Source organism: Microcebus murinus, chromosome 4 (assembly GCF_040939455.1).
Source record: "Microcebus murinus isolate Inina chromosome 4, M.murinus_Inina_mat1.0, whole genome shotgun sequence".
Taxonomy (NCBI): Eukaryota; Metazoa; Chordata; class Mammalia; order Primates; family Cheirogaleidae; genus Microcebus; species Microcebus murinus.
In genome coordinates this window covers 56,717,160-56,741,147 of record NC_134107.1, presented here as the reverse complement: position 1 = coordinate 56,741,147, position 23,988 = coordinate 56,717,160, and the positions used below count along the sequence as shown (strand labels likewise).

Genomic DNA, 23,988 nt, shown 5'->3' with positions numbered 1-23,988 from the left:
CACACTATGGTGTTGCTTTCACGGAACAGCTCTTCTCATCCTGTGTCTTTCATCCTACTTGGAATGCCAGGACTGGAGAGTGCCCAATTCTGGATTGCCTTTCCATTTTGTGCCATGTATATCGTGGCTATACTTGGGAATGTCACTCTTCTTCACATAATCCGAATTGACCATACTTTGCATGAACCCATGTACCTCTTTCTGGCCATGCTGGCGATCACTGACCTGGTCCTCTCTTCCTCCACCCAGCCTAAGATGTTGGCCATATTCTGGTTCCATGCCCATGAGATTGAATATCATGCCTGCCTCATCCAGGTGTTCTTCATCCATACCTTTTCTTCTGTGGAGTCTGGGGTGCTCATGGCTATGGCCTTGGACCGCTATGTGGCTATCTGCTTCCCACTCCAACACTCCAGCATCCTGACCCCATCAGTAGTGGTCAAACTGGGGGCCGTCGTGCTGATGAGAGGGTTGCTGTGGGTGAGCCCCTTCTGCTTCATGGTCTCCAGGATGCCCTTCTGTGACAACCAGGTCATTCCCCAGTCATACTGTGAACACATGGCTGTGCTGAAGTTGGTGTGTGCCGACACCAGAGTAAATCGTGGGTATGGGCTCTTCGTGGCCTTCTCTGTTGTTGGCTTTGATATGATAGTCATCAGTATGTCGTACGTGATGATTTTGAGAGCTGTGTTTCAGTTGCCTTCAGGTGAAGCCTCCCTCAAGGCTTTTGGCACCTGTGCCTCCCATATCTGTGTTATCTTGGCTTTTTATATCCCAGCCCTTTTTACTTTCCTCACCCACCGTTTTGGCCATCACGTGCCACACATAGTACACATCATGGTTGCTAATCTCTATGTCCTGGTGCCTCCCATGCTCAATCCCATCATCTACGGAGTTAGAACCAAACAGATCAGGGACAGGGTTGTCCAAGGATGTTGTGGGAAAGACCCCTGAGCCAAGAGTCACAACATAACCATCATTGCTATTGCCCCACTAATCTAGATATGCAAATGAATTTGAAAAACCGTGACGTGTCATCACAAAGCCAATTTATAAACAACTGGTGCAGGGTAAGAGGAACCATTTTTAGGATACCTAGAACAGAAGGTCTCTGGGTATGAGAGTTGTGATGGATAATAACTTAGTCGACCTATGTTTATCATCATAAGAAAGCAATAAAAGTATTTTTACCTATTAAATAAGTGAATATTTTAAAAGAATGTCATCTTCCACAAACAATGTAAACAAATAAAGCAAAATATTATTTTTACATTATTGGTAGCAGTATAAATTGGTAGACTTTGTTTAAGAGAAATTTAAGAATTTGCATCCAATAGTTTAAAAGTATATATATTTTTCCCATCTGAGAATCCACATAAAAGTCAAATATTAGAAGCAAATATATATATAATGCCATGCATAAAATCATTATTTATAACAACACAACAAAAAACATTTATATATTGTTCTGTATGAAACCAGAAGCAGCAATGGGCAAATGAATATCAGGTGCCATTTATCTATCATATTTGCAATAAGTATCTAAAGATGAGAAAAATTGTCAAGATATTAGTAAATAAAAAAGAAGAATTGCCTATAAGGTTTGATGCCAATTCTAAAACAGAACACATATGCATAAAAAGAGATTGAAGAAATACATACAAATTCTAGTAATAGCTACTTGGAGTAGTGAGGCTTGTGACATTTTCATTTTCTTTTTGAACCTTAGTGTATTTTTAAAAATTATTCTGGATTGAGGAAGTTTTAGTATGAGAAAAAAGTAATTAAAATAACTATGAATGCAAACAGGAGAAGTTAATTCAGTGCCAAAAACTAAGGGTAGTGAGTAGGCAGTCTGAGAGGAGATAAAGGTCCACAGAAGCTTGAAAATTTGCATGTAAAACTGCTGCCAGACCACAGCTTTGAGAGACTGCTATCAATGAGGATCAGGTGGGGTCAAGTTTTGGTCTCTCTTCTCCAAAATTTGCTGATTCCCTGAAGACAATGAATTTCATAACGTTTTTGGAAAAGAATGAGGAAGAAGATTCTCATCTGAAGATAGTATATTGTATTTTAATAGTATATTTTAATAATGTTTTTCTTTTGAATTAAAATTTTAAGCTGCTTTTAAAAGCATGTTTCCTATCATATCATTACACTTGAATTGATAATCTCTTCACTGTTTTTTTTTCTACCAAAGCCAATAGTGAAGAAGGTTCTAGAATTCAGGGTCTTATATTACTAAAACCAACATTAGATAAAGGCTCCCTGAGAGGAATTAGGAACACGTTTGCTTTTTACAGAAGAAAAAAATTATTGGAGCCTGAAAATGCCCCAAGATAAGAATGGGTGCTTTTTCATTTTTCTTTTTTTGAGATAGTCTCACTCTGTTGCCCTGAATAGAGTGCTGTGGCATCAGCCTAGCTCACAGCAACCTCAAACTGCTGCACTCAAGCAATCTTCTGCCTCAGCCTCCTGAATAGCTGGGACTACAGGTGTGTGACATGTCGCCAGGATAATTTTTCTATTTTTAGTAGAGATGGGTCTTGCTCTTGCTCAGGCTGGTCTCAAACTCCTGAGCTTAAGGATTCTCCAGCCTTGGCCTCCCAGAGTGCTGGTATTACAGGTGTGAGCCACCACACCCAGCTAGAATGGATGTTCTGAAGGAGAATTTTTATTCTTCCCAGATTTCAGAGTTCAAGGGACCGTGATCCCTTTATCAGCAAATTGGTTAATCAATGTGATAGTCTTTCTTTCTGTTTTCAAAATTAGCTTCATTACTATATAACTTGCAACAATAAAATGCAAGATTTTAATACATAGTTTGGTGCATTTTAATGTCTATGTAGTTGGCAGCCCCTCAATCAAGATAGAGAATGTTTCCATCACTTCATAAACATTTATTTTGTCCCTCTGTAGTCAATCAGCTCCCCTCCACCACAAGTAGGAAACCCTGATCTGATATTTTTTACTATACACTGATTTTGATGGCCTTAGAATTATATACAAATAGAAGAATAATGATATATTGAGTTCATCATATTTTGCTGAGTATACTGTTTCACCCATGCTGTTGTGTATTTTAGTAGTATATTTTCTATTTTTTTTGAGTGTTATATTTTATGATTTCAACATACCTCCCCTAGTATATTGATTCCTCTCTCCATTGCTCCAGCCCTTCTAGTCTTATACTTTCACACAAACCAATCTCTTGTCTGTCTTAGAGCTTTGCTCTCACTCTTCTCACTTCTCCAGTCGTTCCTCTGCAGAAGAAGAAGATAGCTCCCTGCCATCACACCCCAGGTCTCAACCAATGGCATCTACCCAGGGAGATGTTTGTTAATCTACCTGTCTTAACTGGATCCTGAGCCATGGATTTGTTACATCAATTCAAATATTTTGTTCCTTCCCAATCAGCACAATATATAATTATTAATATTTTATTATTTATAATCTGTCCCTATAACTTAAGTATAATTCCATGAGAGTGTAGTGTAGTTGTTCACTCAGCTGTCCTAAAACCTAGCACACAGCCACAAAAAGGCCATATAATGAATGAATAAATTTGAAAGTTTACTGTGTCTGATATCATTGCTGCAATAATTCCAATACTGTCCCAAAGATGGCATGTGCAGTTCCATTTTTTCCTCATTCCTCTAAAACAGAATACAGTACCAGACTTCTCAGTCCTGAGCAGTCCTTTTGTTATCTCCACAAAATTAAAATTCTGGGGGGAGGATCAAGATGGCGGACGAGAAACACCGCCAGACAGAGTGTCTATGCAGAAAAGACAGATTCTAGCAGAAATTAGAAAAAAGAATCAAGAAGACGAGCATAGAGCGGACGAGGACCGGAAGGAGGGGTACCTGAGACCCTGGGAGACTCCACGGGAGGAGGTTGCGGAGGAGAACTGGAAGCTGAGACCGCCGGAGCAGCCCGGAGACCAGCAGGAAGGGTAGGTGGATATGCCGTTTCCCCTCCCCTGCATCTGGGACTGGTGGTGGGCTCCCCAGCGGGTGGAGAGACCTGTGGACACCAGCCCAGAGATGGCCACCACCAGCTATCGGTGAGCCTGTAGCGGACGTGGCACCAGGCTCCCAAATCCCTCGGGGCACCTCCGTGTGCACAGATCCGAGCCACGCAGCAGGCGCCATATTGCCTCCTTCTCCCCTCCGCCGACCCTACCCGCGGCTGCCCAAAGAGACAATATAGCCACCAGTCGGAGGCACCTCCAGAGAACGGGACCTTCCCTTTTGGGACCCTACAGCTGACTCAGGGGAACTCAGACTGTGAGCTCCCTACCCGCCAGCCCTCCCAGGTGCTGCTGGCAGGGTGATCCCAGGAGAACGGTGCAGACCCTGAGGCTGAGAGACATAGACCCAGCTTGGGCTCCCTGTGGGTGAATTGGGACCGACACTCCTCTCCCTGGTGGGGATACAGTTTGAACTCTGGGACCCAGAGGTCAGACCTGCAGACCAGATCCCGTGCACCGAGGTCTCGCATTGCCCGGAGCACAGAAGGGATATATGTGAACAGCCTACTGAGGTGTGTGTGCCTTCAGGGGCAGATCAGCGTCCTAGAGGGCAACCCTCCTCCCAAATGGAGGCCGTGCCCCCAACCCAGGTGGCGTTCCTGTGCAGGGAATCTCCACTCAGGCATCACAGGCAGGGGAGGCCTGGTGGCGTGTGGTCTAGCCTGCTGGCAGAGGCCCAGGAGTAGCTGCGGAGTTGGGGAGGGTGGAAAGAAGCAAGACCCGCTCCAGACTGCAGGTCTCAGACATCCCCACCCCCACAAGCAGATTTTCTGGCTGAGTGGGGCCATTCCAGCCCCTCCCTGACAGCTTTTCCTGGAAGCAGAGAACAGAACTTTGACCTCTGCTAAAGGCATTGGTGGTGCCTGAGGGCAGGCTTACCCAACCCACCTCCGCCTAGACTCTCTCCTAGACTAGTACTCACTGAGGGGGAGAAAAGGACACACCTGGAAGTCCCAGGGCACCACCGACCACATGAAGCACTAGAGTGCCTCTCTACAAGAACAAGAGCTGATAAGAGGACACAAAAACAACAGCATAGCCTATTCCTGCAAGCAAGGCCACCTACTGACAGGCAGGACATCTTCCACACCCTTTACATCCTCCACACCTACTGACTTATTATACAGGGAGTGGTCGAATCTTACCCACAGACACCACCTACTGGCTCAGAAACTAAACAAGGCGTATGAATACCCAAACAAAAACCTAAAGGAAAGAAACAACAACTGATTGACATGGGAAGAAATCAGCAAAGGAACTCAGAAAATATGAAGAACCAAACGGAAAACACGCCCCCAAAGAGGAGCACCAGCCCCCTAGAAACGGACACCAACCAAAATCAGGCTACCAAAATGACAGAAGAGGAATTTCATATGTGCATCATAAGAACACTTACCGATCTGCAAGAACAACTCAATAACCAACACAAAGAAACCACAAAAAGCCTCCAGGACCTAGAACAAAAGTTCACTAAAGAAATAGACACAATGAAGAAAAGTTTAACCGAACTCCTGGAAATGAAGAATCAATTCAGGGAACTACAAAATATAGTGGAAAGTCTCAAGAACAGGGTAGATCAAACAGAAGAAAGAATCTCAGAGATTGAAGATAACACCCTCCACCTAAATAAAACAGTCACAGAGAAAGAGCAGAGAAACAAGAGAAAAGAGCAAAGCCTACAAGAGATGTGGGATTATATGAAGAAACCTAATGTGAGGGGGTTGGACAAGCTATTTGAAGATATAATAGAGGAAAATTTCCCAGGCCTTGCTCAAAATCTCGATATACAAGTTCAAGAAGCTCAGAGGACCCCTGGGAGATTCAATGCAAACAGGAAGACATCACGACATGCAGTCATCAGACTGACCAAAATATCAACTAAAGAGGCCCTTCTAAGAGCTGTAAGATGAAAGAAGCAAGTAACATACAAGAGAAAGCCAATTCGAATAGCACTAGACTTCTCTAATGAGACTTTACAAGCAAGGAGAGACTGGGGCCCCATCCTCACTCTTCTGAAACAAAACAATGCCCACCCTAGAATCTTACTGCCTGCAAAACTAAGCTTCATATATGAAGGAGAAATAAAGACATTCTCAGACAAGGAAAGACTCAGAGAATTCACCAAGACAAGACCAGCCCTACAAGAAGTATTCAAAACAGTGTTACGCAGGGAACACCATAATAAAAATTCACGAATATAAAAACAACCAAAACCCAAAGATTAAAGGCTAGATAATACAATGGCTCAAGACAGAAATCAAAGCAATAACATCCAACCCAACAGAATGAACAACAATCTACCTTACCTATCAGTTCTCTCAATAAATGTGATGGCTTAAACTCTCCATTCAAGAGACATAGGCTGGCTGAATGGGTAAGAAAATACAGGCCAAGTATATGCTGTCTTCAGGAAACACATCTAACCTGCAAGGATGCATATAGACTAAAAATAAAAGGGTGGAGATCAATATTCCAGGCAAGTGGAAGCCAAAAGAAGGCTGGCGTGGCAGTTCTAATTTCAGACGATTTAGTTTTTAAACCAACAAAAGTAGTGAAAGACAAAGAGGGTCATTATATAATGTTGAAGGGCACAGTTCAACAAGAAGAGATAACAATTTTAAATATATATGCACCCAACTTAGGTGCACCCAGTTTCATAAAGCAAATCTAACTGGATCTAAGCAAATTGATTAATAGCAACTCCATAATCACCAGAGATTTCAACACCCCACTGATGGCACGAGACAGATCCTCCAAACAGAAAATTAATAAAGACATAATGGACTTAAACAAAACTCTGGAACAATTGGGTCTGACTGACATTTACAGGACATTTTACCCCAAATCCACTAAATATACATTCTTCTCATCAGCTCACGGGACATTCTCTAAGATTGACCATATCCTAGGACACAAAGTAAATCTCAAGAAATTTAAAAAAATAGAAATCATACCATGTACCTTCTCGGATCACAGTGGAATAAAAGTAGAAATCAACTCTAACAGAAACTCACATTTCTATACAAAAACGTGGAAATTAAACAACCTCCTACTAAATGATTACTTTGTAAATGAAGAAATCAAGATGGAAATAAAAAAGTTCTATGAAGAAAATGACAATGGAGAGACAAGTTATCAAATCCTCTGGGACACAGCTAAAGCAGTTCTGAGAGGAAAGTTTATCTCCATAAATGCCTATAACCAAAAGACAAAAAGATCTGCACCTGGCTAATTGTTTTTATTGTAAACATGGGGTCTTCCTATGTTGTCCGGGCTGGTCTAGAACTCTTGGCCTCGAGCAATCCCCCCCCACACCTTGGCCTCCCAGGGTGCTGGGATTGCAGGTGTGAGCCACCACATCCAGTTGGCTCAGAGAATTTAACACATTAACTGCCATGAGAGTTGTATTTAACTCATTCTAGTTTTGACCCTGAGGCCACGTGAAGTATATATAAAATCTGACTTGTTGATGTTCTTATTGTTACAGTTAATATTGACAATTTAATTCTAAAATTATGGATTAAATGAATAGAAGTCAATAAATTTTGTTTTTCTATTTATGTTTACCATTAAATTACACTCAAGGGTTTTATTCTATTTTTGTAATAAAACACTGTGGCCGCAGGAAAAAAAAATTAAAATTCTGAAGGATGTCATGAAATAAAATAAATGTGTTGTACAAATAGCAAATTGTCTCTCACTTCTTTTTATAAAAATTAAAATATTTGTAACATTTTACACTTCTATTTAAGCAATGTATTATGTAATTACTCTTTACCCAGCATTTTGCAAGAGGATGGAGGATATTCATAGAATAGTGAACAATAGAAATTGACAGGCAGAGCATCTAATTTACATGATTTTCACCCAAAACCAAAATACCGAATGTCTATAATTCCAGCCCCAGTATAGAAATGAATTATTTAAACTGTGCAGCTCTGTCATGATTGTAAGTAACCTTAAGTATTCTGTATTAATGAAAACAGGTGATTCTCATCATTTCTTGTTGAATCCTTGTGTCCATGAAATCAAATATGTGATTAAATTCGAATGCGTCCACAGTCATTTACAGAAGCTATGCAGTGAGCACGTTGAGTGAGGGACTTGATTTCCCATTTGTACATGGGCAGAGTCATCATAGGGTTTCTCTTCCCTTAAGCAACTCAAACTTATAATCACACAGATTGCAGGCAGACAGAGACAGCAGAAAGAAACAGCAAAGGCAGCCCTTTGCCAGGTCAGCTTCTTGTGATTATTAAATGTTAATCAGAGTTAAGCTGTGATCTCAGGACTCATTTCCAGAGTACTTTCAAGAGGGAACTTCTTCTTCAGTATTGTCTACTCTGCACAGAGCCAAACATGGTGTCATTAGTATGCTGATATTTAATACTCAAAACAGCAGCATTTACTGACGAATTAATGTGTACCCAGTGCACTGCTTAATGCCTGGGAGAAAGAGATAAAAGTCCACAGCGCTTCTTAAAACCTGGCTCTGTGCTCCCACAGCACCTGCTCCATTCTGCTGTCAATATGCACACTCCGTCCTCTGCACCCCAATGTCCAGGTCTATGTCTGCACCCATGCTTTCCCCTTCACAAGGAGCAATGGTCCTTTGGTTACCTAAGATCTCAGAAATACTAACACAGAGCAGGCATCAGTGGAAACCAGTGGAGCTCACAGTCATGCCAATTAGGAACTAAAATGCATACTTTCAATACTCCATTGTTGACTATTGTGGGCATTTGTGCTATGTGCATAGGTCCATGGTTCAGACCTCCCCTAGAAGATGATGAGGCTGATGGCTGCAGGTATGTGAGGTTCTGTTTCCCCACTCTAATGTGGCACATTTTAATGTTCACTCTCAGTCTCCTAACCCTGAAGTCACTGGCTAATCCTGCTCTGTCTTATGAGGCCAAGGCTTCCGAGGAAAGAAAGGCCTAGGGGAGGCAATGCCTGACTTTGCAGAGCCGTGTCCTTCCCTTCACCCACCCCCACACCAGACAAAGCCGGACTCTCAGTCTGTGGTTTCTAGTTCTCAATGTGTCTGTCTTAAGTTTGGACCATCATGGGAAAGATTTGGAATCCTCTAGTTTTGAGAAGTCCTTCGGATGCCAGTCCTAATATTTCTTGGTCTTTGCAACATTGCATTTTGGTGTATGTAAGTAGATGTGATCATCCAATTATATTATGTAGATGAGGAAACAGAAACAGAAGAATATACATAATGACTTTGGGTTTATTTCTGAGCCAGAAAGAAGAAAAGAGGCAGAAAGAAGAAACACAACAAGCAAACAAATCAACAAAAACCAGAGCTCCCATGTGTGAATTGATTTTTTCTAAGAAATCAGCTAGAAGTCTTAGAGAAACTTATAATTAAGAGCTGTGTTTTACCTAATTTCAAGGAGAAATTTACAGTGTAATCCAAAGTAAAGATGCCCCTAAAGTTGTATAAAACTGCACCTCAGGGAGAGATTAAAAAGTAAATTTTACTTGTGCCAATTTCTGCTTCTTCTTGTGCCAGCTCCACTGAAACCTAATGGTTTGAAAAGAGGATTGAGGTCTAGAGGAAGCAGATAGGGACAGGATACCTCTCACCAGCTTTCCCCATTTTAATTGGCTTCCTGACTGTGTAGAAAGGGCTCCGTGGATATTCTGGACCAGATGTGCAAGGGCAGTTTTCTCACCTTCAGAAACAGAGCAGTAACAGCGCACAGCCACTGTGGCACGTGGGCAGGACTTTGGGGGGAAGGTCTGTTGAGGGGAGAGGAAGTGTTGCTCAGGAGTAGAGAAGTCTGACATATGTGGTAACACAGACTCTGAACCAACTGTGATGATGGCTTTAATTACAAACAAAACGTTTTTTTATAGCTAATTTTATTTCGTCTAAATGGCATAGGATCACTTGAGCCCAGGAGTTTGAGGTTGCATTGTTCCAGTGAGCTATGATGACACCACTGTACTTTACTCAGGGTGACAGAGCCAGACTCCGTCTCAAAAAAAAAAAAAAAAAAGAAAAAAGAAAAAAGGGTTGTTGAGAGAATTTACTGATACGACCTATATCAGTAAATTGATAGCATTTTTAGTTGGTATTAACAAAATAAGTGATATTATTAATAAGTATATTAATAATAAGTGTATTATTAATACAATGTTGTAATATCTGCTTACATTGTTGTCTGTATGCATGTTTCTTTACAGAGAAATATTTCAAAGATTGATCAGAAAATTGCTGCAATTTTTTCTATATTCCCACAGTCTAGCATCATGACTGGCATTTCATCTGTGTTCAATGTATATTTATTGAATGAATAACTATTCACCCTAGCAACTTGGTTATATAATGATTATCACAATTCTTAAAGCAGATATTATCCTCAATGCAAAAGCACATTGCCACCACCTATGTACACTATGTTTTTAAACCTCTGCCCTTTGCTGAGAATTTTCACTTGCCTCATACAAGCCCAAGAGTAATTTTATTCAGTAAAGTTCTACTGGATCCTGTAGTACATATGAAAATTGATGTCACTTGTGATGGGTCAAAAGTACAAAGGCAAAGTACTCATTAGTATACTAAGTATGTGGCAGAAAATTAGAAGTATGATGGATCTGTAAAGAAGTGGTACCACTTAAAAGAAAAGGTATGACTCAAGGAACCACAGCTGTGCCTGCTTTAATTTCAGAGTAGACTTAATTCACCCAATGAATACCTAAACATAAGGTAAATACTTTTGGTTCTATAACAGTTTTTTTCCTTTATTTGAAGGAAAAACATATATTCAGATAGCTTGTCCTTGGCAGGCAGTACTAAAGGGCTTCTGGTATCCTTCATATTGTAATTAGTATTTAATTAATAACTAAGGAAAATATTACTTAATATTATAAGAGTAAACACTCATAAGTATTATCTGGACAAACAGGTGATAATATTTTTCTCACTGATGCTCATCTCCAGTTTCAAAGAAGCATATGCTATTACTTAATTAGGTTAGATATTGTTTACCAGACACCAAAATGCATACATTCCAAAATAAAGTATATACAGAACAAGAATAACCTGTTTTTTTATCTTCACCCACAAGCCTTGTCCACCATTACATTTTTGCAGATGTGTAAAGTTTGTGCCATAACTGTTGAAAATTGAAATATTAATATAAATTCTTTCAGTGGCTGCTTATTCTGCATCTTACATGTGATTCCATTCCACTAGGCCCTGCTCTTTCTCTGGAAAATGTGGATTATCCGTCTTCTTATCTGTTTGGTCTTCACACTATAGACAATGGGGTTTAGCACAGGCGGGAGTAGCAGGTAGATATTGGCCATGAGTGTGTGCACTACTGGTGGTAAATGCTTCCCGAATCTGTGGATCATGGAGGCACCAATAAAGGGGATATAGAAGAGGAGAATAGCACAAACATGAGAGAGGCAGGTGTTGAGGGCTTTGAGTTTTTCAGCATTGGAGGCAATGCCCAGCACAGTCTTCAGGATGAGTACATAAGACAAGAGAATGATAAGGGCATCGAGCCCCAGTGTGAGGATGACTACGATGAGACCATACAGGCTATTGACACGAGTGCTGGCACAGGCTAGCCTCATTATGTCTTGGTGAAGACAGTATGAATGAGACAAGACATTGGAATGGCAGAAGGGGAGCCGCTTTATAAGGAAGGGCACAGGGAAGACCACACAGATTGCCCGGGTGAGAGCAGCTAGTCCAATCTTTCCAATAACGCCATGGGTGAGGATGGAAGCATAGTGTAGTGGGTCTCGGATGGCCACAAATCTGTCAAAGGCCATGGACACTAGGACTCCTGATTCTGCTATTCCAAATACATGGATGAAGAACATCTGTGTGATGCATGCATCAAAGGAAATCTCAGGGGCATTGAACCAGAAGATGCTGAGCATGGAGGGCAAGGTGGACATGGAGAGACTAATGTCAGTGATGGCCAAGATAGAGAGGAAGTAGTACATAGGCTCATGGAGACTCTGATCCACCTTGATGACAGCTAGGATGGTACCATTTCCCAGGAGTGTTAGTGCATAAAGAAATCCCAGAGGAAAAGCCATCCATGGGTTCTTATCTGGCATCTCTGGAATACCTGTCAGAATGAAACTGTGGTGGCTGACATACGATGAATTCGAGTTCATCATGGTGTTCTCACCATCGGGTGAGGCTGGCTTCTCCCACTTAGCTCACAGCTCCTAAATTGAAAATATATTCTGATATAAACAGGAAAATGGCTTTAGGGATCTATAAATAGAATGACAGAGGGAAGAGTAATATTAAAAACTAGCATCTGAATGTTTTTTTCTTTTGCTCCTAGAAAGTCACATGTGATGACCTCCCTTCTCTTTGATTTAATTTTTTTATCTGCAAAAATGGGGATAAGACTAAATAGTAATTGTTTAGATAGTAGAGAATTAGACTCTTCTTTTTATAGCTCTCCAAGTTTGGCAGAAAAGAAGCAGCCATAAACAAAGACTTAACAACATAGAGTATTTTGCTAAATACATTAAAAAACAAAACACCAAATTCACACTACCATCACCACACCCACACACCCACACGCAGTCCCATGGCCATCACAAACCCACATCCATACATATCCATGCGTGTGTGTCAGTGTGTGTAAATATAGGTCTATATCAATCACCTGCCTAGGTATCTATTCCACTGTATCTGTAATGAACTGCATGTGCAAAATAGACACATTAGTGGACAATTGCTCATATTATCAGTTAATCTTCACAAATTTCAATAATTTATAATTTTCCATAACCTCACTTTAACAAGGAGCAGAGAATAAAGGTTATTGCCTCAAGAGAAGAGCCACAGATGAAACTTTTTGTTGGTCTCCTAACACACCAGAAATTTTGGAGCCATATTTAAAAACATTTCCTTCATCAAATCAACACTTGACCAATTTCCAAACCTATCTCTAAAACACGAAAAAAATTATCTCCTTTCTTCCTCTTCCTTGAGCCAATAAATCATGTATCCTATTTCTTCCCAGCTTTCTAACTGATCTTAGTGCATCAACTAGTGCCCCATTCCAATACATTCTTCATTGTGCAGTCAGAATAGACTTTTTTCCAAAAATTAGCAAATCAATTTATTCATCAGGAGCAAAATGACTTTAAGGGATCCCATTGTACTTAAAACACAGTTCAAAATTCTTTGCCTGCAAAGGACAGCAAGATCCAGCCCCTCCCTCTTCAGTACCAAGTCATGCCATTTACTCTTACCTTTGGTCTATTTAATCCAGCCAAATTTGTAGTCTTTAAATTCCTGGATCTCACTGAAATATTTCCTGATATAAAATTTCTACATGTGTTCTTCCCGATTCTTTGTGCATTTCATCACTCCCTGTAAAGTCCCTCTTTCTTGTTCATCACCTCCTTGAGCACATGCAAAGCATATCTTAACTTTTCCATACCAGTTGAATGAAGAAATAAAACAATGAATGAGTGAATATGGAGATTGAATGCCAGCCTTCTTTCAAGCAATCTTGCATGCTCTCAAACCCTTTTCTATTTTTCTATGAGGCCACAAACAAAAACTTCAATAGGGAGTCTGTGAGAGATAGTATGGCCATATTTGTTTTCACCGAGGTATTTGTGAAAAAGGAAAAAGATATCTCGAGAGCTGGTCGGGGAACTCTGAGCTTGGGATAGGATTAGGCACACATGACCAGGCGGGTTTCCTTGCTCATTTTGTTTCCTGTTTCTCTGCTGTAGGATGAGGATTTTCTGTTTGGGAAACATGAATAGAAAGAAGTTATTTTGCAGATTCTAATTTCTTAGACACAGAAGATTCTTTGAAAGGGAGTATAGTCACTTATAAATGTTGTGTTGTGTCTTCCTAACAGAATCTCAGCCTCTTCAAAAAATATACGTTCATGTTATGTGAAAGCCCTTCACTTGCTTGGGTCTGCTGATCCCTCATCCCAAAAATTCTGGTGGCTTTCACTTGGGAAGAATCATTTGGCTTATCCCTACTGGAGGTTTTCTTGGAAAATCTTTAATATCCTTTGTCTAGATCCCGACAGCCTCCTGAAACACTGTTCTTCTATGAAAATAGTTGATTCTTGTTTTCCCCTTCTGTGATGCTGGTTTTGACTCTGCTTTTCTTTATCTGAATGTGTTTTACCTTATTTTCCCGTTTTCACCCTCATTCTTATCTCTACCATCTTTCTTCTTTTCATCTCCCTTAATTTTTTAGCTCCCTCCTTCTCTATCTTTAAAGGAAATCTCTGTGTATTCTTCCATCTCATCTTTATTTTATATTTATCTATGCACTATGTCTTCCCTCACAGTATATACCTTCTTTTATTCCTAAAAATAACACCTGCATTTTACTTTTTCTTTTCATCTTTGTTTTCCAATACTGCATGACACTGTGTAGACTATTATCTGTATTTATCATATCCTTAACTAGAATTTCTGCAAGGATTTAATGAAAAATTTTACATAAATAATTCAATACAGTGCTTGCTTTTATGTAGAAGGCATACAAAACATTTTAAGGTTAATTTGTTACCAGTATCAACCTCTGTGCTCCAGTTCAGAATCAATTGGGCTCCTTCCCTTCCTTGGAACTAGCGTGCAGAGCACTTATGAAGACAACCCAAACCTCTTGTGGTGTCTGTGGCCATTATGATTCTGTGAGCATTTCACAACTTCTCTGTAAATAATCCCTTGTGGGGTGTTATGCAGTGCCACCTGGGCTATTGCCTATTTCATCTCCATTTCTCTACGAACTCCAACTCTTCCTTTATTTGTCAGACTGCCCTTTCTTCAGCCAACACTTATCTCAAAATTTTCCTCAGTTTGCTTTTATTTGCATCCTCTCAGCTAGTTGTGAACACACACACATGCATATGCACACATACATGCACACACACTGATTTGCCTCATGCTAAAGCACTGACTTTTAAGATTCTAGCTGAATTTTGGTCCAGGGCTTCTGACTCCAAAGCCAGTCTCACTCTCAATGATGGAATAGTGTCGTAATTGGCCTCGCAATAGGGCTGGAGTCTACTGTTGTTTTTGGATAGAGAGAATGATTGCCTGGACTCTGTCCTTCAGGAACACAGAGGCAAAGTTCTGTGAATTTACTGGACTTCTTTGGTTTCCTAGGTTGTCTTTCCAATATATTACATACAATCTCTTTCATTTGTTTTAAGGCATTTTTTATAATGATTTTTTTTATCATTGAGATAATTCTGAAAATTATACAGCCAGCTGATTACTTCAGACTGTGCCTTTTTGGGGTCAGTTCTTCAAATGTCCACAGACCCTTTCTATCACATCTTTATGCCCCTTTGATCTCATTTATTTTCCTTCACAGTCATATTCACATTATTACAGCAGAAAACAGAAGTCAGATATAAAACATTATTTTGGGGATACTTTAGGTCAGTTGTGATTGAGAGTGTATGGCAGAAGTTTATCTATTTATTTTAAATTACTAAACCCATTTCTTTCCCAGTGTGTATTACAACCTGAAGGAGACAACGTACACCATAAGCATTAAGGACTAGTGCCTAAATATAAGTGCATCTATATATTTTTAAATAAGAGATTATGAATATGTCTAGAAACCTATGATTTTCCTGTATATTTATAGGATTAATTATTATATATTATATAATATATATTAATATAAAATTCTATGTCTGATAGATGTTATAATATATTTTATATATTATATGGTCTGTATTATATACAATACATACTACATATAATTTTACTATATTATACATATTTCTAAGATACACTACATACTATATATATTTCTATAGATTAGGTTTTAATTTTTTAAACTATCTTTAAGCAATGCTATTCACTAAGGGCAAAACTTAAATGACCAGATCTTTAATTTCAAGGAGTTTCGATCTTTTGAGAGTGCTTAGTGGGGACAGAACTAAATACATACAAAGTGCTTGATGCAAATTTTATGAGTGCTTAGCTGGTGGTATGGACTCCCCTGAGGACATCTAGACTTGCCTAATCCCTTTGTACAGAATCCGATGTCACCTCTAGCATAACCTCCTCCAGAAAGACTCCAGATTATTCTAACAGTCAGAGTTTTCTATTGTCTTCCAAAGGTGTGCTTCTCCATATCTAAGATGGCAAAGTCAGTACAAAGAGTAGTCTGTTAAGTCTGATACATCTTCTTTGAAATCATGGCTTTAATTTTTCAACTCTTTGATCTTAGGGACAGTTATTTAACCTGCCATTCATTCAGCATTTCCTTGTTGTCCATTATTAAGCAACTTCTCCTGTATAAGTGCAACTATTCCTTTCCTTCCCCATCAGCATTCTTACAGCCCAATATGTCTAGGGGAAATCACACAACCACATTGACTACTGCTACTTTAAATGTATTTATTTATTAATAAATTTATGACTTTATTACCAAAGTCATCATGTATTCCTTCAATGCTTTCAGACAATCATATTTTATAACTTTTCTCCTCCCTTAGATAATAATTTCTTACCAATCCTTTCTCCTCAAACACCCATCCTCTTACCCAAATACTTGCTCTTTATTGATGACTTTGCTTCTTCCATCATTAAGAAAATTAAGACAATCAGAAAACAACATCCAGCACCCCACACTACATTTATTCCCCTACTAACAGTGTCAAATATACACTGACTTTTCTGTTACCTTATATTATAAAGATTAGATGAAATATTCATAGTCCTTTCTAAAATCCAATTCTCTAGTCTTTCCATCAGATTCTATCCCCTGTTGTCCACTCAGGAACATAACTTTAGCAATTCTTTGTCTAACTCTTTCTCATCATACAGTTTTTATCCTGTACATGATTATTTCCACCAGCATCAAACATCCTGTCAGGTTTTTCATCAGGAAAAAAAAAGTGTCCTGCCAGTGTTTGTTGCATTTCTTTGTTTTCTAATATAAATATTCTAAAGTGCATGTGTGTATGTGCATGTGTGTGAGCACATGTGTGAGTATGTATGTATATATGTATATATATACATATATGTGTATAGCAGTAGACAAAGAAGATTTTCTGCCTTCTTCAGAGGAATATATTGGTGAATCCAATGTAAAAAAATATATATGTAAAACTGGATAAATTATTTTTAAAAAAATCTAATACTCTGGAAATTAATCCAAGACAGGCAACATATTGAAAAACTTATACAGCTTCTTGCAATAATGCTACTCTTCCACCACTGTCAATAATAAGAATAATAAAATCAAAAAAGTAATTTTACCAGGTTTGGGCTGGCTGACAAACCAGCAGTGTGGCCTGAGTTTGCAAATAGGGCATCACTGAAAAATTTAACAGGGAGAACCTGGAGAGTACAGTTATGAAAGGGACAAAAAGCTTTTCGTGCATCCCTTGTTTTCTGAGAAGCTATTTTAACATGTGGGGGAAACTCCAAAGAGCCTGCTGGAAAGTGAAAGCAGAGAGGGACATGAGAACTGGTTGAATATGAAACGTATTCCCACACAACTCACAGATTCAGTGGCCCAGTGTTTCTGACTTAAGGTTCTTGGTAACAATTTTGGCCCAAATTATTGGCACACCATCAAGATGTGGAGACTCATAAGCAATGCCTAGGAAGCCAGGCTAAAAATTGGAATAAAAATAAAAATAATCTGAGAGTACACATCAGTACTTAGTGGGAAAGATTTCACAGTTTAAATTCAGACATATTACTAAAAATAAACAAACAAAAGAAAATAATAACAAAAACACAAGAACTATCTTAAAAGCAATTAAGAACCTAAGGTTTCTATGCTATTGTATATAAGGTACCCAGTTTTCAACAAAAAATCTGTGAGACTTTTATAGAAATAGGAAAGCATTGATGATAATCAAGAAAAATAGCAATTAATAGAATTTGACTATGAAATGGCCCATGAGTTGATTTTAGTGGACAAATAATTCAAATAATATATTTTAAATGTGTGCAGATTATTTTAAAACTTATATTTAAATAACAAAAGGAAATATGATGATGGTGATTGAACAAATAGGTAATCTCCATAGACAATATGGGAGTATAAAAAGGAGCAAAATGGAAATTTGAGTTGAAAATTACAGTGTACTAAAATTAAAAAATAATCATGAGTTAGACTCAATAGCAGACTTGAGATGGCAGAAATTAGAGTCTAAGAACTTGAAGATAGATAAATAAAAAAGTAATAAAAGAAAATAATATATAGAAAAATATTGAAGACAAATAAATAGTGTCAGGCATTTGTGGGACAACATCAGTGTACCAATATCTGTATGATGGGGATTCCGGAGGAAAGATGAAAGTGGCTGAATCAATTTTTGAGCATATATAATATTGCAAATATTCTAAATTTAGCAACAAAAATTAGTCTACAGATTCAATAAGTTCAAGAAAACTAAATTAGAATAGGAAGCTGTTAACACATAGACACCACATCATAAAACTGCCAAAAATCCAAGACTGATAGCAGCAAAAGAAAAATGACTCATCAACTTATGGGGTAAAATAGATTGAATCAATGCCTGGTATTTCATCTGGAAAAAAAAATGGAGGCTGGATGGAATTGGGTTAGCATATACAAAGTTCTGAAAGAAAAAAAATATGAAAATAAGAATTCTATATTCAGTGAAACTCTCCTTCATAAATAAAGGGAGAGGGGAAGAGTAAGATGGCTGAGTAGAAACCTCCAGGGATTGTCTCTCTGCACAAAACCCAAATTCAAGAACTATCCATGCAAGCATGCACCGTCAGACAATCAAAAATCAGGTGAGTGATCATACTATCTGGCTTTAACATTATATCAAGAAAAGAGGCACTGAAGAGGGCAGAAAAGATGATCTTGCATTGCCTATGAAACCCCTCCCCTGTGCCCTGGCAGTGCCACCCCAGCAGGCCAAGTAGAGAGAGCATCTGTGTGCCTGGGGGAAGGAGAGTGAAGTTATTATGGGAATTTGCATTTAAACTCAGGGTCACTCTGGCACGAGGGAACACAGCACAGGGCAGAATTCTGCCAGTGACCATGGAGAGAGTATTTAGATCAGCCTGGCCAGAGGAAAATCCTCCATGCCAAAATCTGAGTTCCAACTACCCCTACCACCAGCTGACAAAAAGCAAGCTGGGGCCTAGGCTACACTCCTAAGGCAATAGGGCTATAAGGGCTTCAGTCCTTGTGCAATTTCTGTGTCTGTGCAGGTTCAGAGCCAGTAGACTTGGGTTTCACATGACCCAGTGTGACACCAAGTCACCCCTCTCCCAAGTACAGGCAGTGTGGCTCAGGAAAAGCTGTCTTCCACTCAGGGAAGGGAAAGGATAATGTTCAGAGGATTTTGTTTTATAACTCAGGTATCAGCTCAGACATGGTAAAATAAAGCACCAACCAGACTTCTGAAGCCCCTGAGTCCAGGCCTTAGTTTCTGGAAGGCATTTCTAGACCTACCATGAGCCAGAAAGAAACATGTTGCCCCCAAAGGAAGGACCCAGTACTGGTGGGGTTCACTACCTGCTGACTAAAGAGCTCTTGGGCTTTGAATAAACATCAGAGGTAGCCAGGCAAGTTACCATGGACTTTTGGTGAGACTGTGTTGGCTTCTGGTGTGACCTGGCAGTGGTGGCCACTAAGAAGTGCCCTAATCACTTCTTCCCAACTCCAGCAGTCCAACACAGAGAGTGAGGGAAGAGAGTGAGAGTTGTTGTCTGATAATCCAGAGAATTTTCTTGTGTCTTACCCAATCTCACCAAGGCAGTACCACCAGGAGTCTGTAAGAGTCACAGCATTACTGGCATTGGTGCATGCCCAGAGCTGATGGAGCTGCAGTAACCAGAGACTTAGACCACAACATTGAATTCCATTTGAGTATCTGGAAAGCCTTCTAAAGCATGAGTTCAAACAAGCCCAGAATGCAAAGATTAAAATAAACACCTAACTTTTCAATGTCCAGATATTGATGAACATCCACAAGCATCAAAAACATCCAAGAAAACATGACCTCACCAAACAAACTACATAAGGCACCAGTGACCAATCATGGAGCAATATACATGAATTAGCAGCAAGGTTTGACATTAATATTCCATCAATATTGGAGCATTTGAAACAAATCAGCAAGGCAAAGAAGCTGGGTAGATGGGTACTGCACGAATTAAATGAGTATCAGAAGAGAAATAGTCCCAAAGCTTGCCTTTCTTTGCTGTCATGACATAAAGGTGAACCATTTCTATACCGTATTCTTATATGTGATGACAAATGGATTCTTTTTAATTTTTTTCCAGAATATGATGGAGGTACAAACATTTTAGTTACTTGAATTGCTTTTGTACAGTTTGAGTCAATGTTAAAAGTGCATCCATCTCCCAGAAAGTATGCATTGTACCATTAGGTATGAATTTCTCCCCCCCCTCCTCCCCCTCCCACCTGTTTGATTTCCACTGAATTTTACTACCATATGTACTCATAGGTGTTGAACAATTAGTTCCCATTTAGCAGTGAGTATATGTGGTGTTTGTTTTTCCATTCTTGTGATACTTCACTTAAAAGGATCCATCCATGTTGTTACAAAGGTATTAGTTCCACTTTTTTTAATGGCTGAGTAATACTTCATGGTATACATATACCACGATTTATTAATCCACTCATATATTAATGTTCACTTGAGTTGTTTCTACATCTTTGCATTAGTGAATTATGTTGCTATATACATTACAGTGCAAGTGTTTTTTTAATAAAATGTCTTTTTTTCCTTTGGGTAAATACCCAGTAGTGGGATTGCTGGATCAAATTGTAGGTAAACTTTATTTCTTTGAGGAATTTCCATACTACTTCCATAGTGGTTGAACTCGTTTTCAGTCCCACGAACAGTGTGTAAGTGTTCCTTTCTTTAACATCCATGCCAGCATCTACTGTTTTGGAACTTCTGGATAAAAGCCATCCTAACTGGAGCTAGGTGATATCTCCTTGTGGTTTTGATTTGCATTTTCCTGATGATTAGAGAGCATTTTTTCATATGTTTATTGGCTATTGGTCTATCTTCTTTTGAAAAGCTTCTGTTCATGTCTTTTGCCCACTTTTAAAAAATAGATTCTTTTTGACAATCACAAGTGTTTGGCCCAATGGTTGGATAAAGATGAAGTACCAAAACACAATCCCAAACTGAATATTTATGAAAAAAAGCTAATGGTGTCTGTTTGGTGGTCCAGTACTAGTATTATCCACTACAGCTTCATGAAACATGATCAGTTGATTACAGGGGGTGTCTACTTCATCCAATTGGATGAAATGACTAGGATGCTTATGGTTAAGGAGCAAAGATTGGTCAATAGTGACAGGCCAATCCTCTTGCAAGACATCACTTCACCACGTGTCGCACAAACCACAATGCTCAAAGTACAGAGGCTGGATTTGGAAACACTCTGTCATCCATCATATTCACCAGACCTTGCACCAACTGACTACCACTTTTTCCAGTCTTGGGACCACTTCTTGCAAGGACAAATACTCAATTTTCAACAAGCTATGGAAAACTCCTACAGTGCTTTCATTGCTATTAGCTCTGCAGGCTTCTTCACTGCTGGCAAAAACAAACTAACATTAATATGGCAAATTTGATAGTTTAGATGCATACTTTGATTAATTGTACTGCCTTTTATATGAGATATGACAAATGAACGTTTGATTCAAAATAGTACGTTTCATATTTAAAGACCTGAATGAACAATATTTGATTGCATAAGAAACTGACTATAATCAACAATAGGTTACAGTATGCTTTAAAAGAACTAAAAGAGAAGAATAGAATTGTTCCTAATATGAAGAAATAATAAATACCTGAGGTGATGGATACCCCAATTACCCTGATTTGATTAATTCATATTGTATGCTTATATCAAAACATAACATGTGCCCTATAATGATATACAATTATGTACCCATTATAATTAAAAATTAAAAAAACTAAATTTAAAATAAATAAATTTCCTAATAAATATAAATCTAAAGATTTTATTGCTAGAAAATCTACCTCACAAGAAACAGTGAAAGACTGTACTCTTGGTGAATGGAAATGACACCAGGCATTATCTTGAATCCAAAGAAGAAATAAACAGCATTGAAAATGACAAATGTATAGGTAATAAAAAAGATCACTTATGTAAATAATATTATGTTTTTAGTTTATTTAAAAACACAAGTTGTTTAAGTAAACAATGAATTATTTGGTTTATGATGTGTAACACAATAGGTATAAAATGATTTCATAAAGGATTGGAGAAAATGGATGTATGCGGTAGAAAATTTGTAATATTTTACTGGGAAGTGTAAAGTAAGAAGTTAAAGATGCATTTTATATATTTTAGGATAATTATTAAGAAAATAACTCAAAATATAGCTAATGAAGTATTAATACAGGAATTAAAATGTTACAATGAATGGTACAATGGTGATGGGTTAGATTTTGAGAAAGAGGGCAAGACCTGAATTTTGGTTTGGGCACCTAGGAGGATTGTGGTATCTATTGTGATTTATTGAAATTATATATAAGCACATAGGAAGAAACAGGTTTTTTTGTTTTACAGTATTTTCCATGTTAAATTTGAGATTTTATTTTATTTTATCCTATTATGGGGGTACAAGTGCTAAGCTTACGTATATTGCCCATGCTCCCCACCCTCGAGTAAGAGCCTCAAGTGTGTCCATCCTCCAAACGTTGCACATCTCACTCATTGTGTTATATACCCATCCCCTTCTCCCCCTCCCACCTGACCGAAACCTGATAAATATATTTGATATCCAAGTGGAGTTACCAAATAAGAAGCTGATAGGGAGATTTAAGCAGAATTCTGGCCTGAAAATATATACTTACAGGTAATAAGCATATAAATGATATTTAAAGGTTTATTAAAAGCTTTTTTTATAGTAATACTTAAAATATTACTCATTGAGAGAGTGGAGTTAAATTAAAGTATAGGGGAAAAGACCAAATAAAAGATTCACCAACATTTTGTGATCTAGTGAGAAGATAAATCAACACCGGATATTGAGAAGTGGAAATTGAAGTAGGAGGAAATATCAAACAAACAGTTTTGCAGAAACCAAGAAAAGAAAGTAATTCTACGTTATAATTTTGCACTGTATTGAATCCTGCTGAAAAGGAGAGTAAGTTGAAGAATGGTCTCTGAGTTTACAATAAGCAAGCCACTGACGACATCTGGAATACAATGTTGAAAGTCTTTGCTGTGAAAAAGAATTAAAAGCATGAGCAATAACTAAAAGACACATGAAACAAAGGCAAACTATTCTTTTAACTTTTTTAAAGAGAGAATTTTAAACATTAAGCCATAGAGTATAATTGTATGTTGATATAACTAGTGATGCAGCATGCATATAGGACCCAAGATTAGTTCTGTTTGCATGGGTTACTGTCACAGGCTTGCACTGGGGAAAACCAGGTCCTCTGAGACCACGACAAAGAAGACTTGCTCAGAAGCTGGAGTCTGTCTGGACTTTGGCCCGAGAGGCATCTCCAGGAAGTCAGCCTCTCATGTTTCCATAGGATCACTCCAAAGGAAACTGGGATCTGCCCTAACTTTACTGCTTTTAAGTCTCTGTGCTACTGTGACTGTGAGCATTAGAAAAAACACGAGTTTCCCAGACCAGGCTTTGGGTGAGTTGGAGAGAAATCTGAAGTGCTTCTTTGAGGGTACTGTCACAGAATGGAAGGGACTGCAGTATGGACAGTTCATAGAAAAATATAAAGGTCAGAATTGAGGGGTGGGAGTTAGGGAAGTCCTGGCTGAGCTCAGTCCACTGTTTTGTCTGGAATTTGAATTTAATGGGAAAAATTACCCCTAAAAGTTGATCCTCTTCTTTACAACAAAACAGAACTTCAAAGCACAATGATCAGAGTACCTGGATTTAACTTTTAGTTTTGAGATTTGGGTCAAATTAATTAACT

The 23,988-nt window shown here is 38.6% G+C and overlaps 2 protein-coding genes across 2 annotated transcripts; one reads left to right on the top strand and one right to left on the bottom strand.

Annotated features, from left to right (window-relative positions):
- LOC105883427 (olfactory receptor 52R1) lies at window positions 1-954 on the top strand. Its single transcript, XM_012786496.2, has one exon. The coding sequence runs from the start codon at window positions 7-9 to the stop codon at window positions 952-954; it is 948 nt and encodes a 315-aa protein (XP_012641950.1). The 5' UTR covers window positions 1-6.
- A 10,285-nt stretch (window positions 955-11,239) lies between these two features.
- Window positions 11,240-14,616, bottom strand: LOC105883376 (olfactory receptor 51H1-like). Its single transcript, XM_012786440.3, has 2 exons — window positions 14,577-14,616; window positions 11,240-12,238 (listed from the first exon to the last, which is right to left on the bottom strand). The coding sequence occupies exon 2, from the start codon at window positions 12,185-12,187 to the stop codon at window positions 11,240-11,242; it is 948 nt and encodes a 315-aa protein (XP_012641894.2). The 5' UTR covers window positions 12,188-12,238; window positions 14,577-14,616.
- Window positions 14,617-23,988: the final 9,372 nt, after the last annotated feature.

What these genes read in the sequence shown, in the direction of transcription:
- LOC105883376 (XM_012786440.3), bottom strand. Translation starts at nt 12,187, where the DNA reads ATGATGAACTCGAATTCATCGTATGTCAGCCACCACAGTTTCATTCTG.
- LOC105883427 (XM_012786496.2), top strand. Translation starts at nt 7, where the DNA reads ATGGTGTTGCTTTCACGGAACAGCTCTTCTCATCCTGTGTCTTTCATC.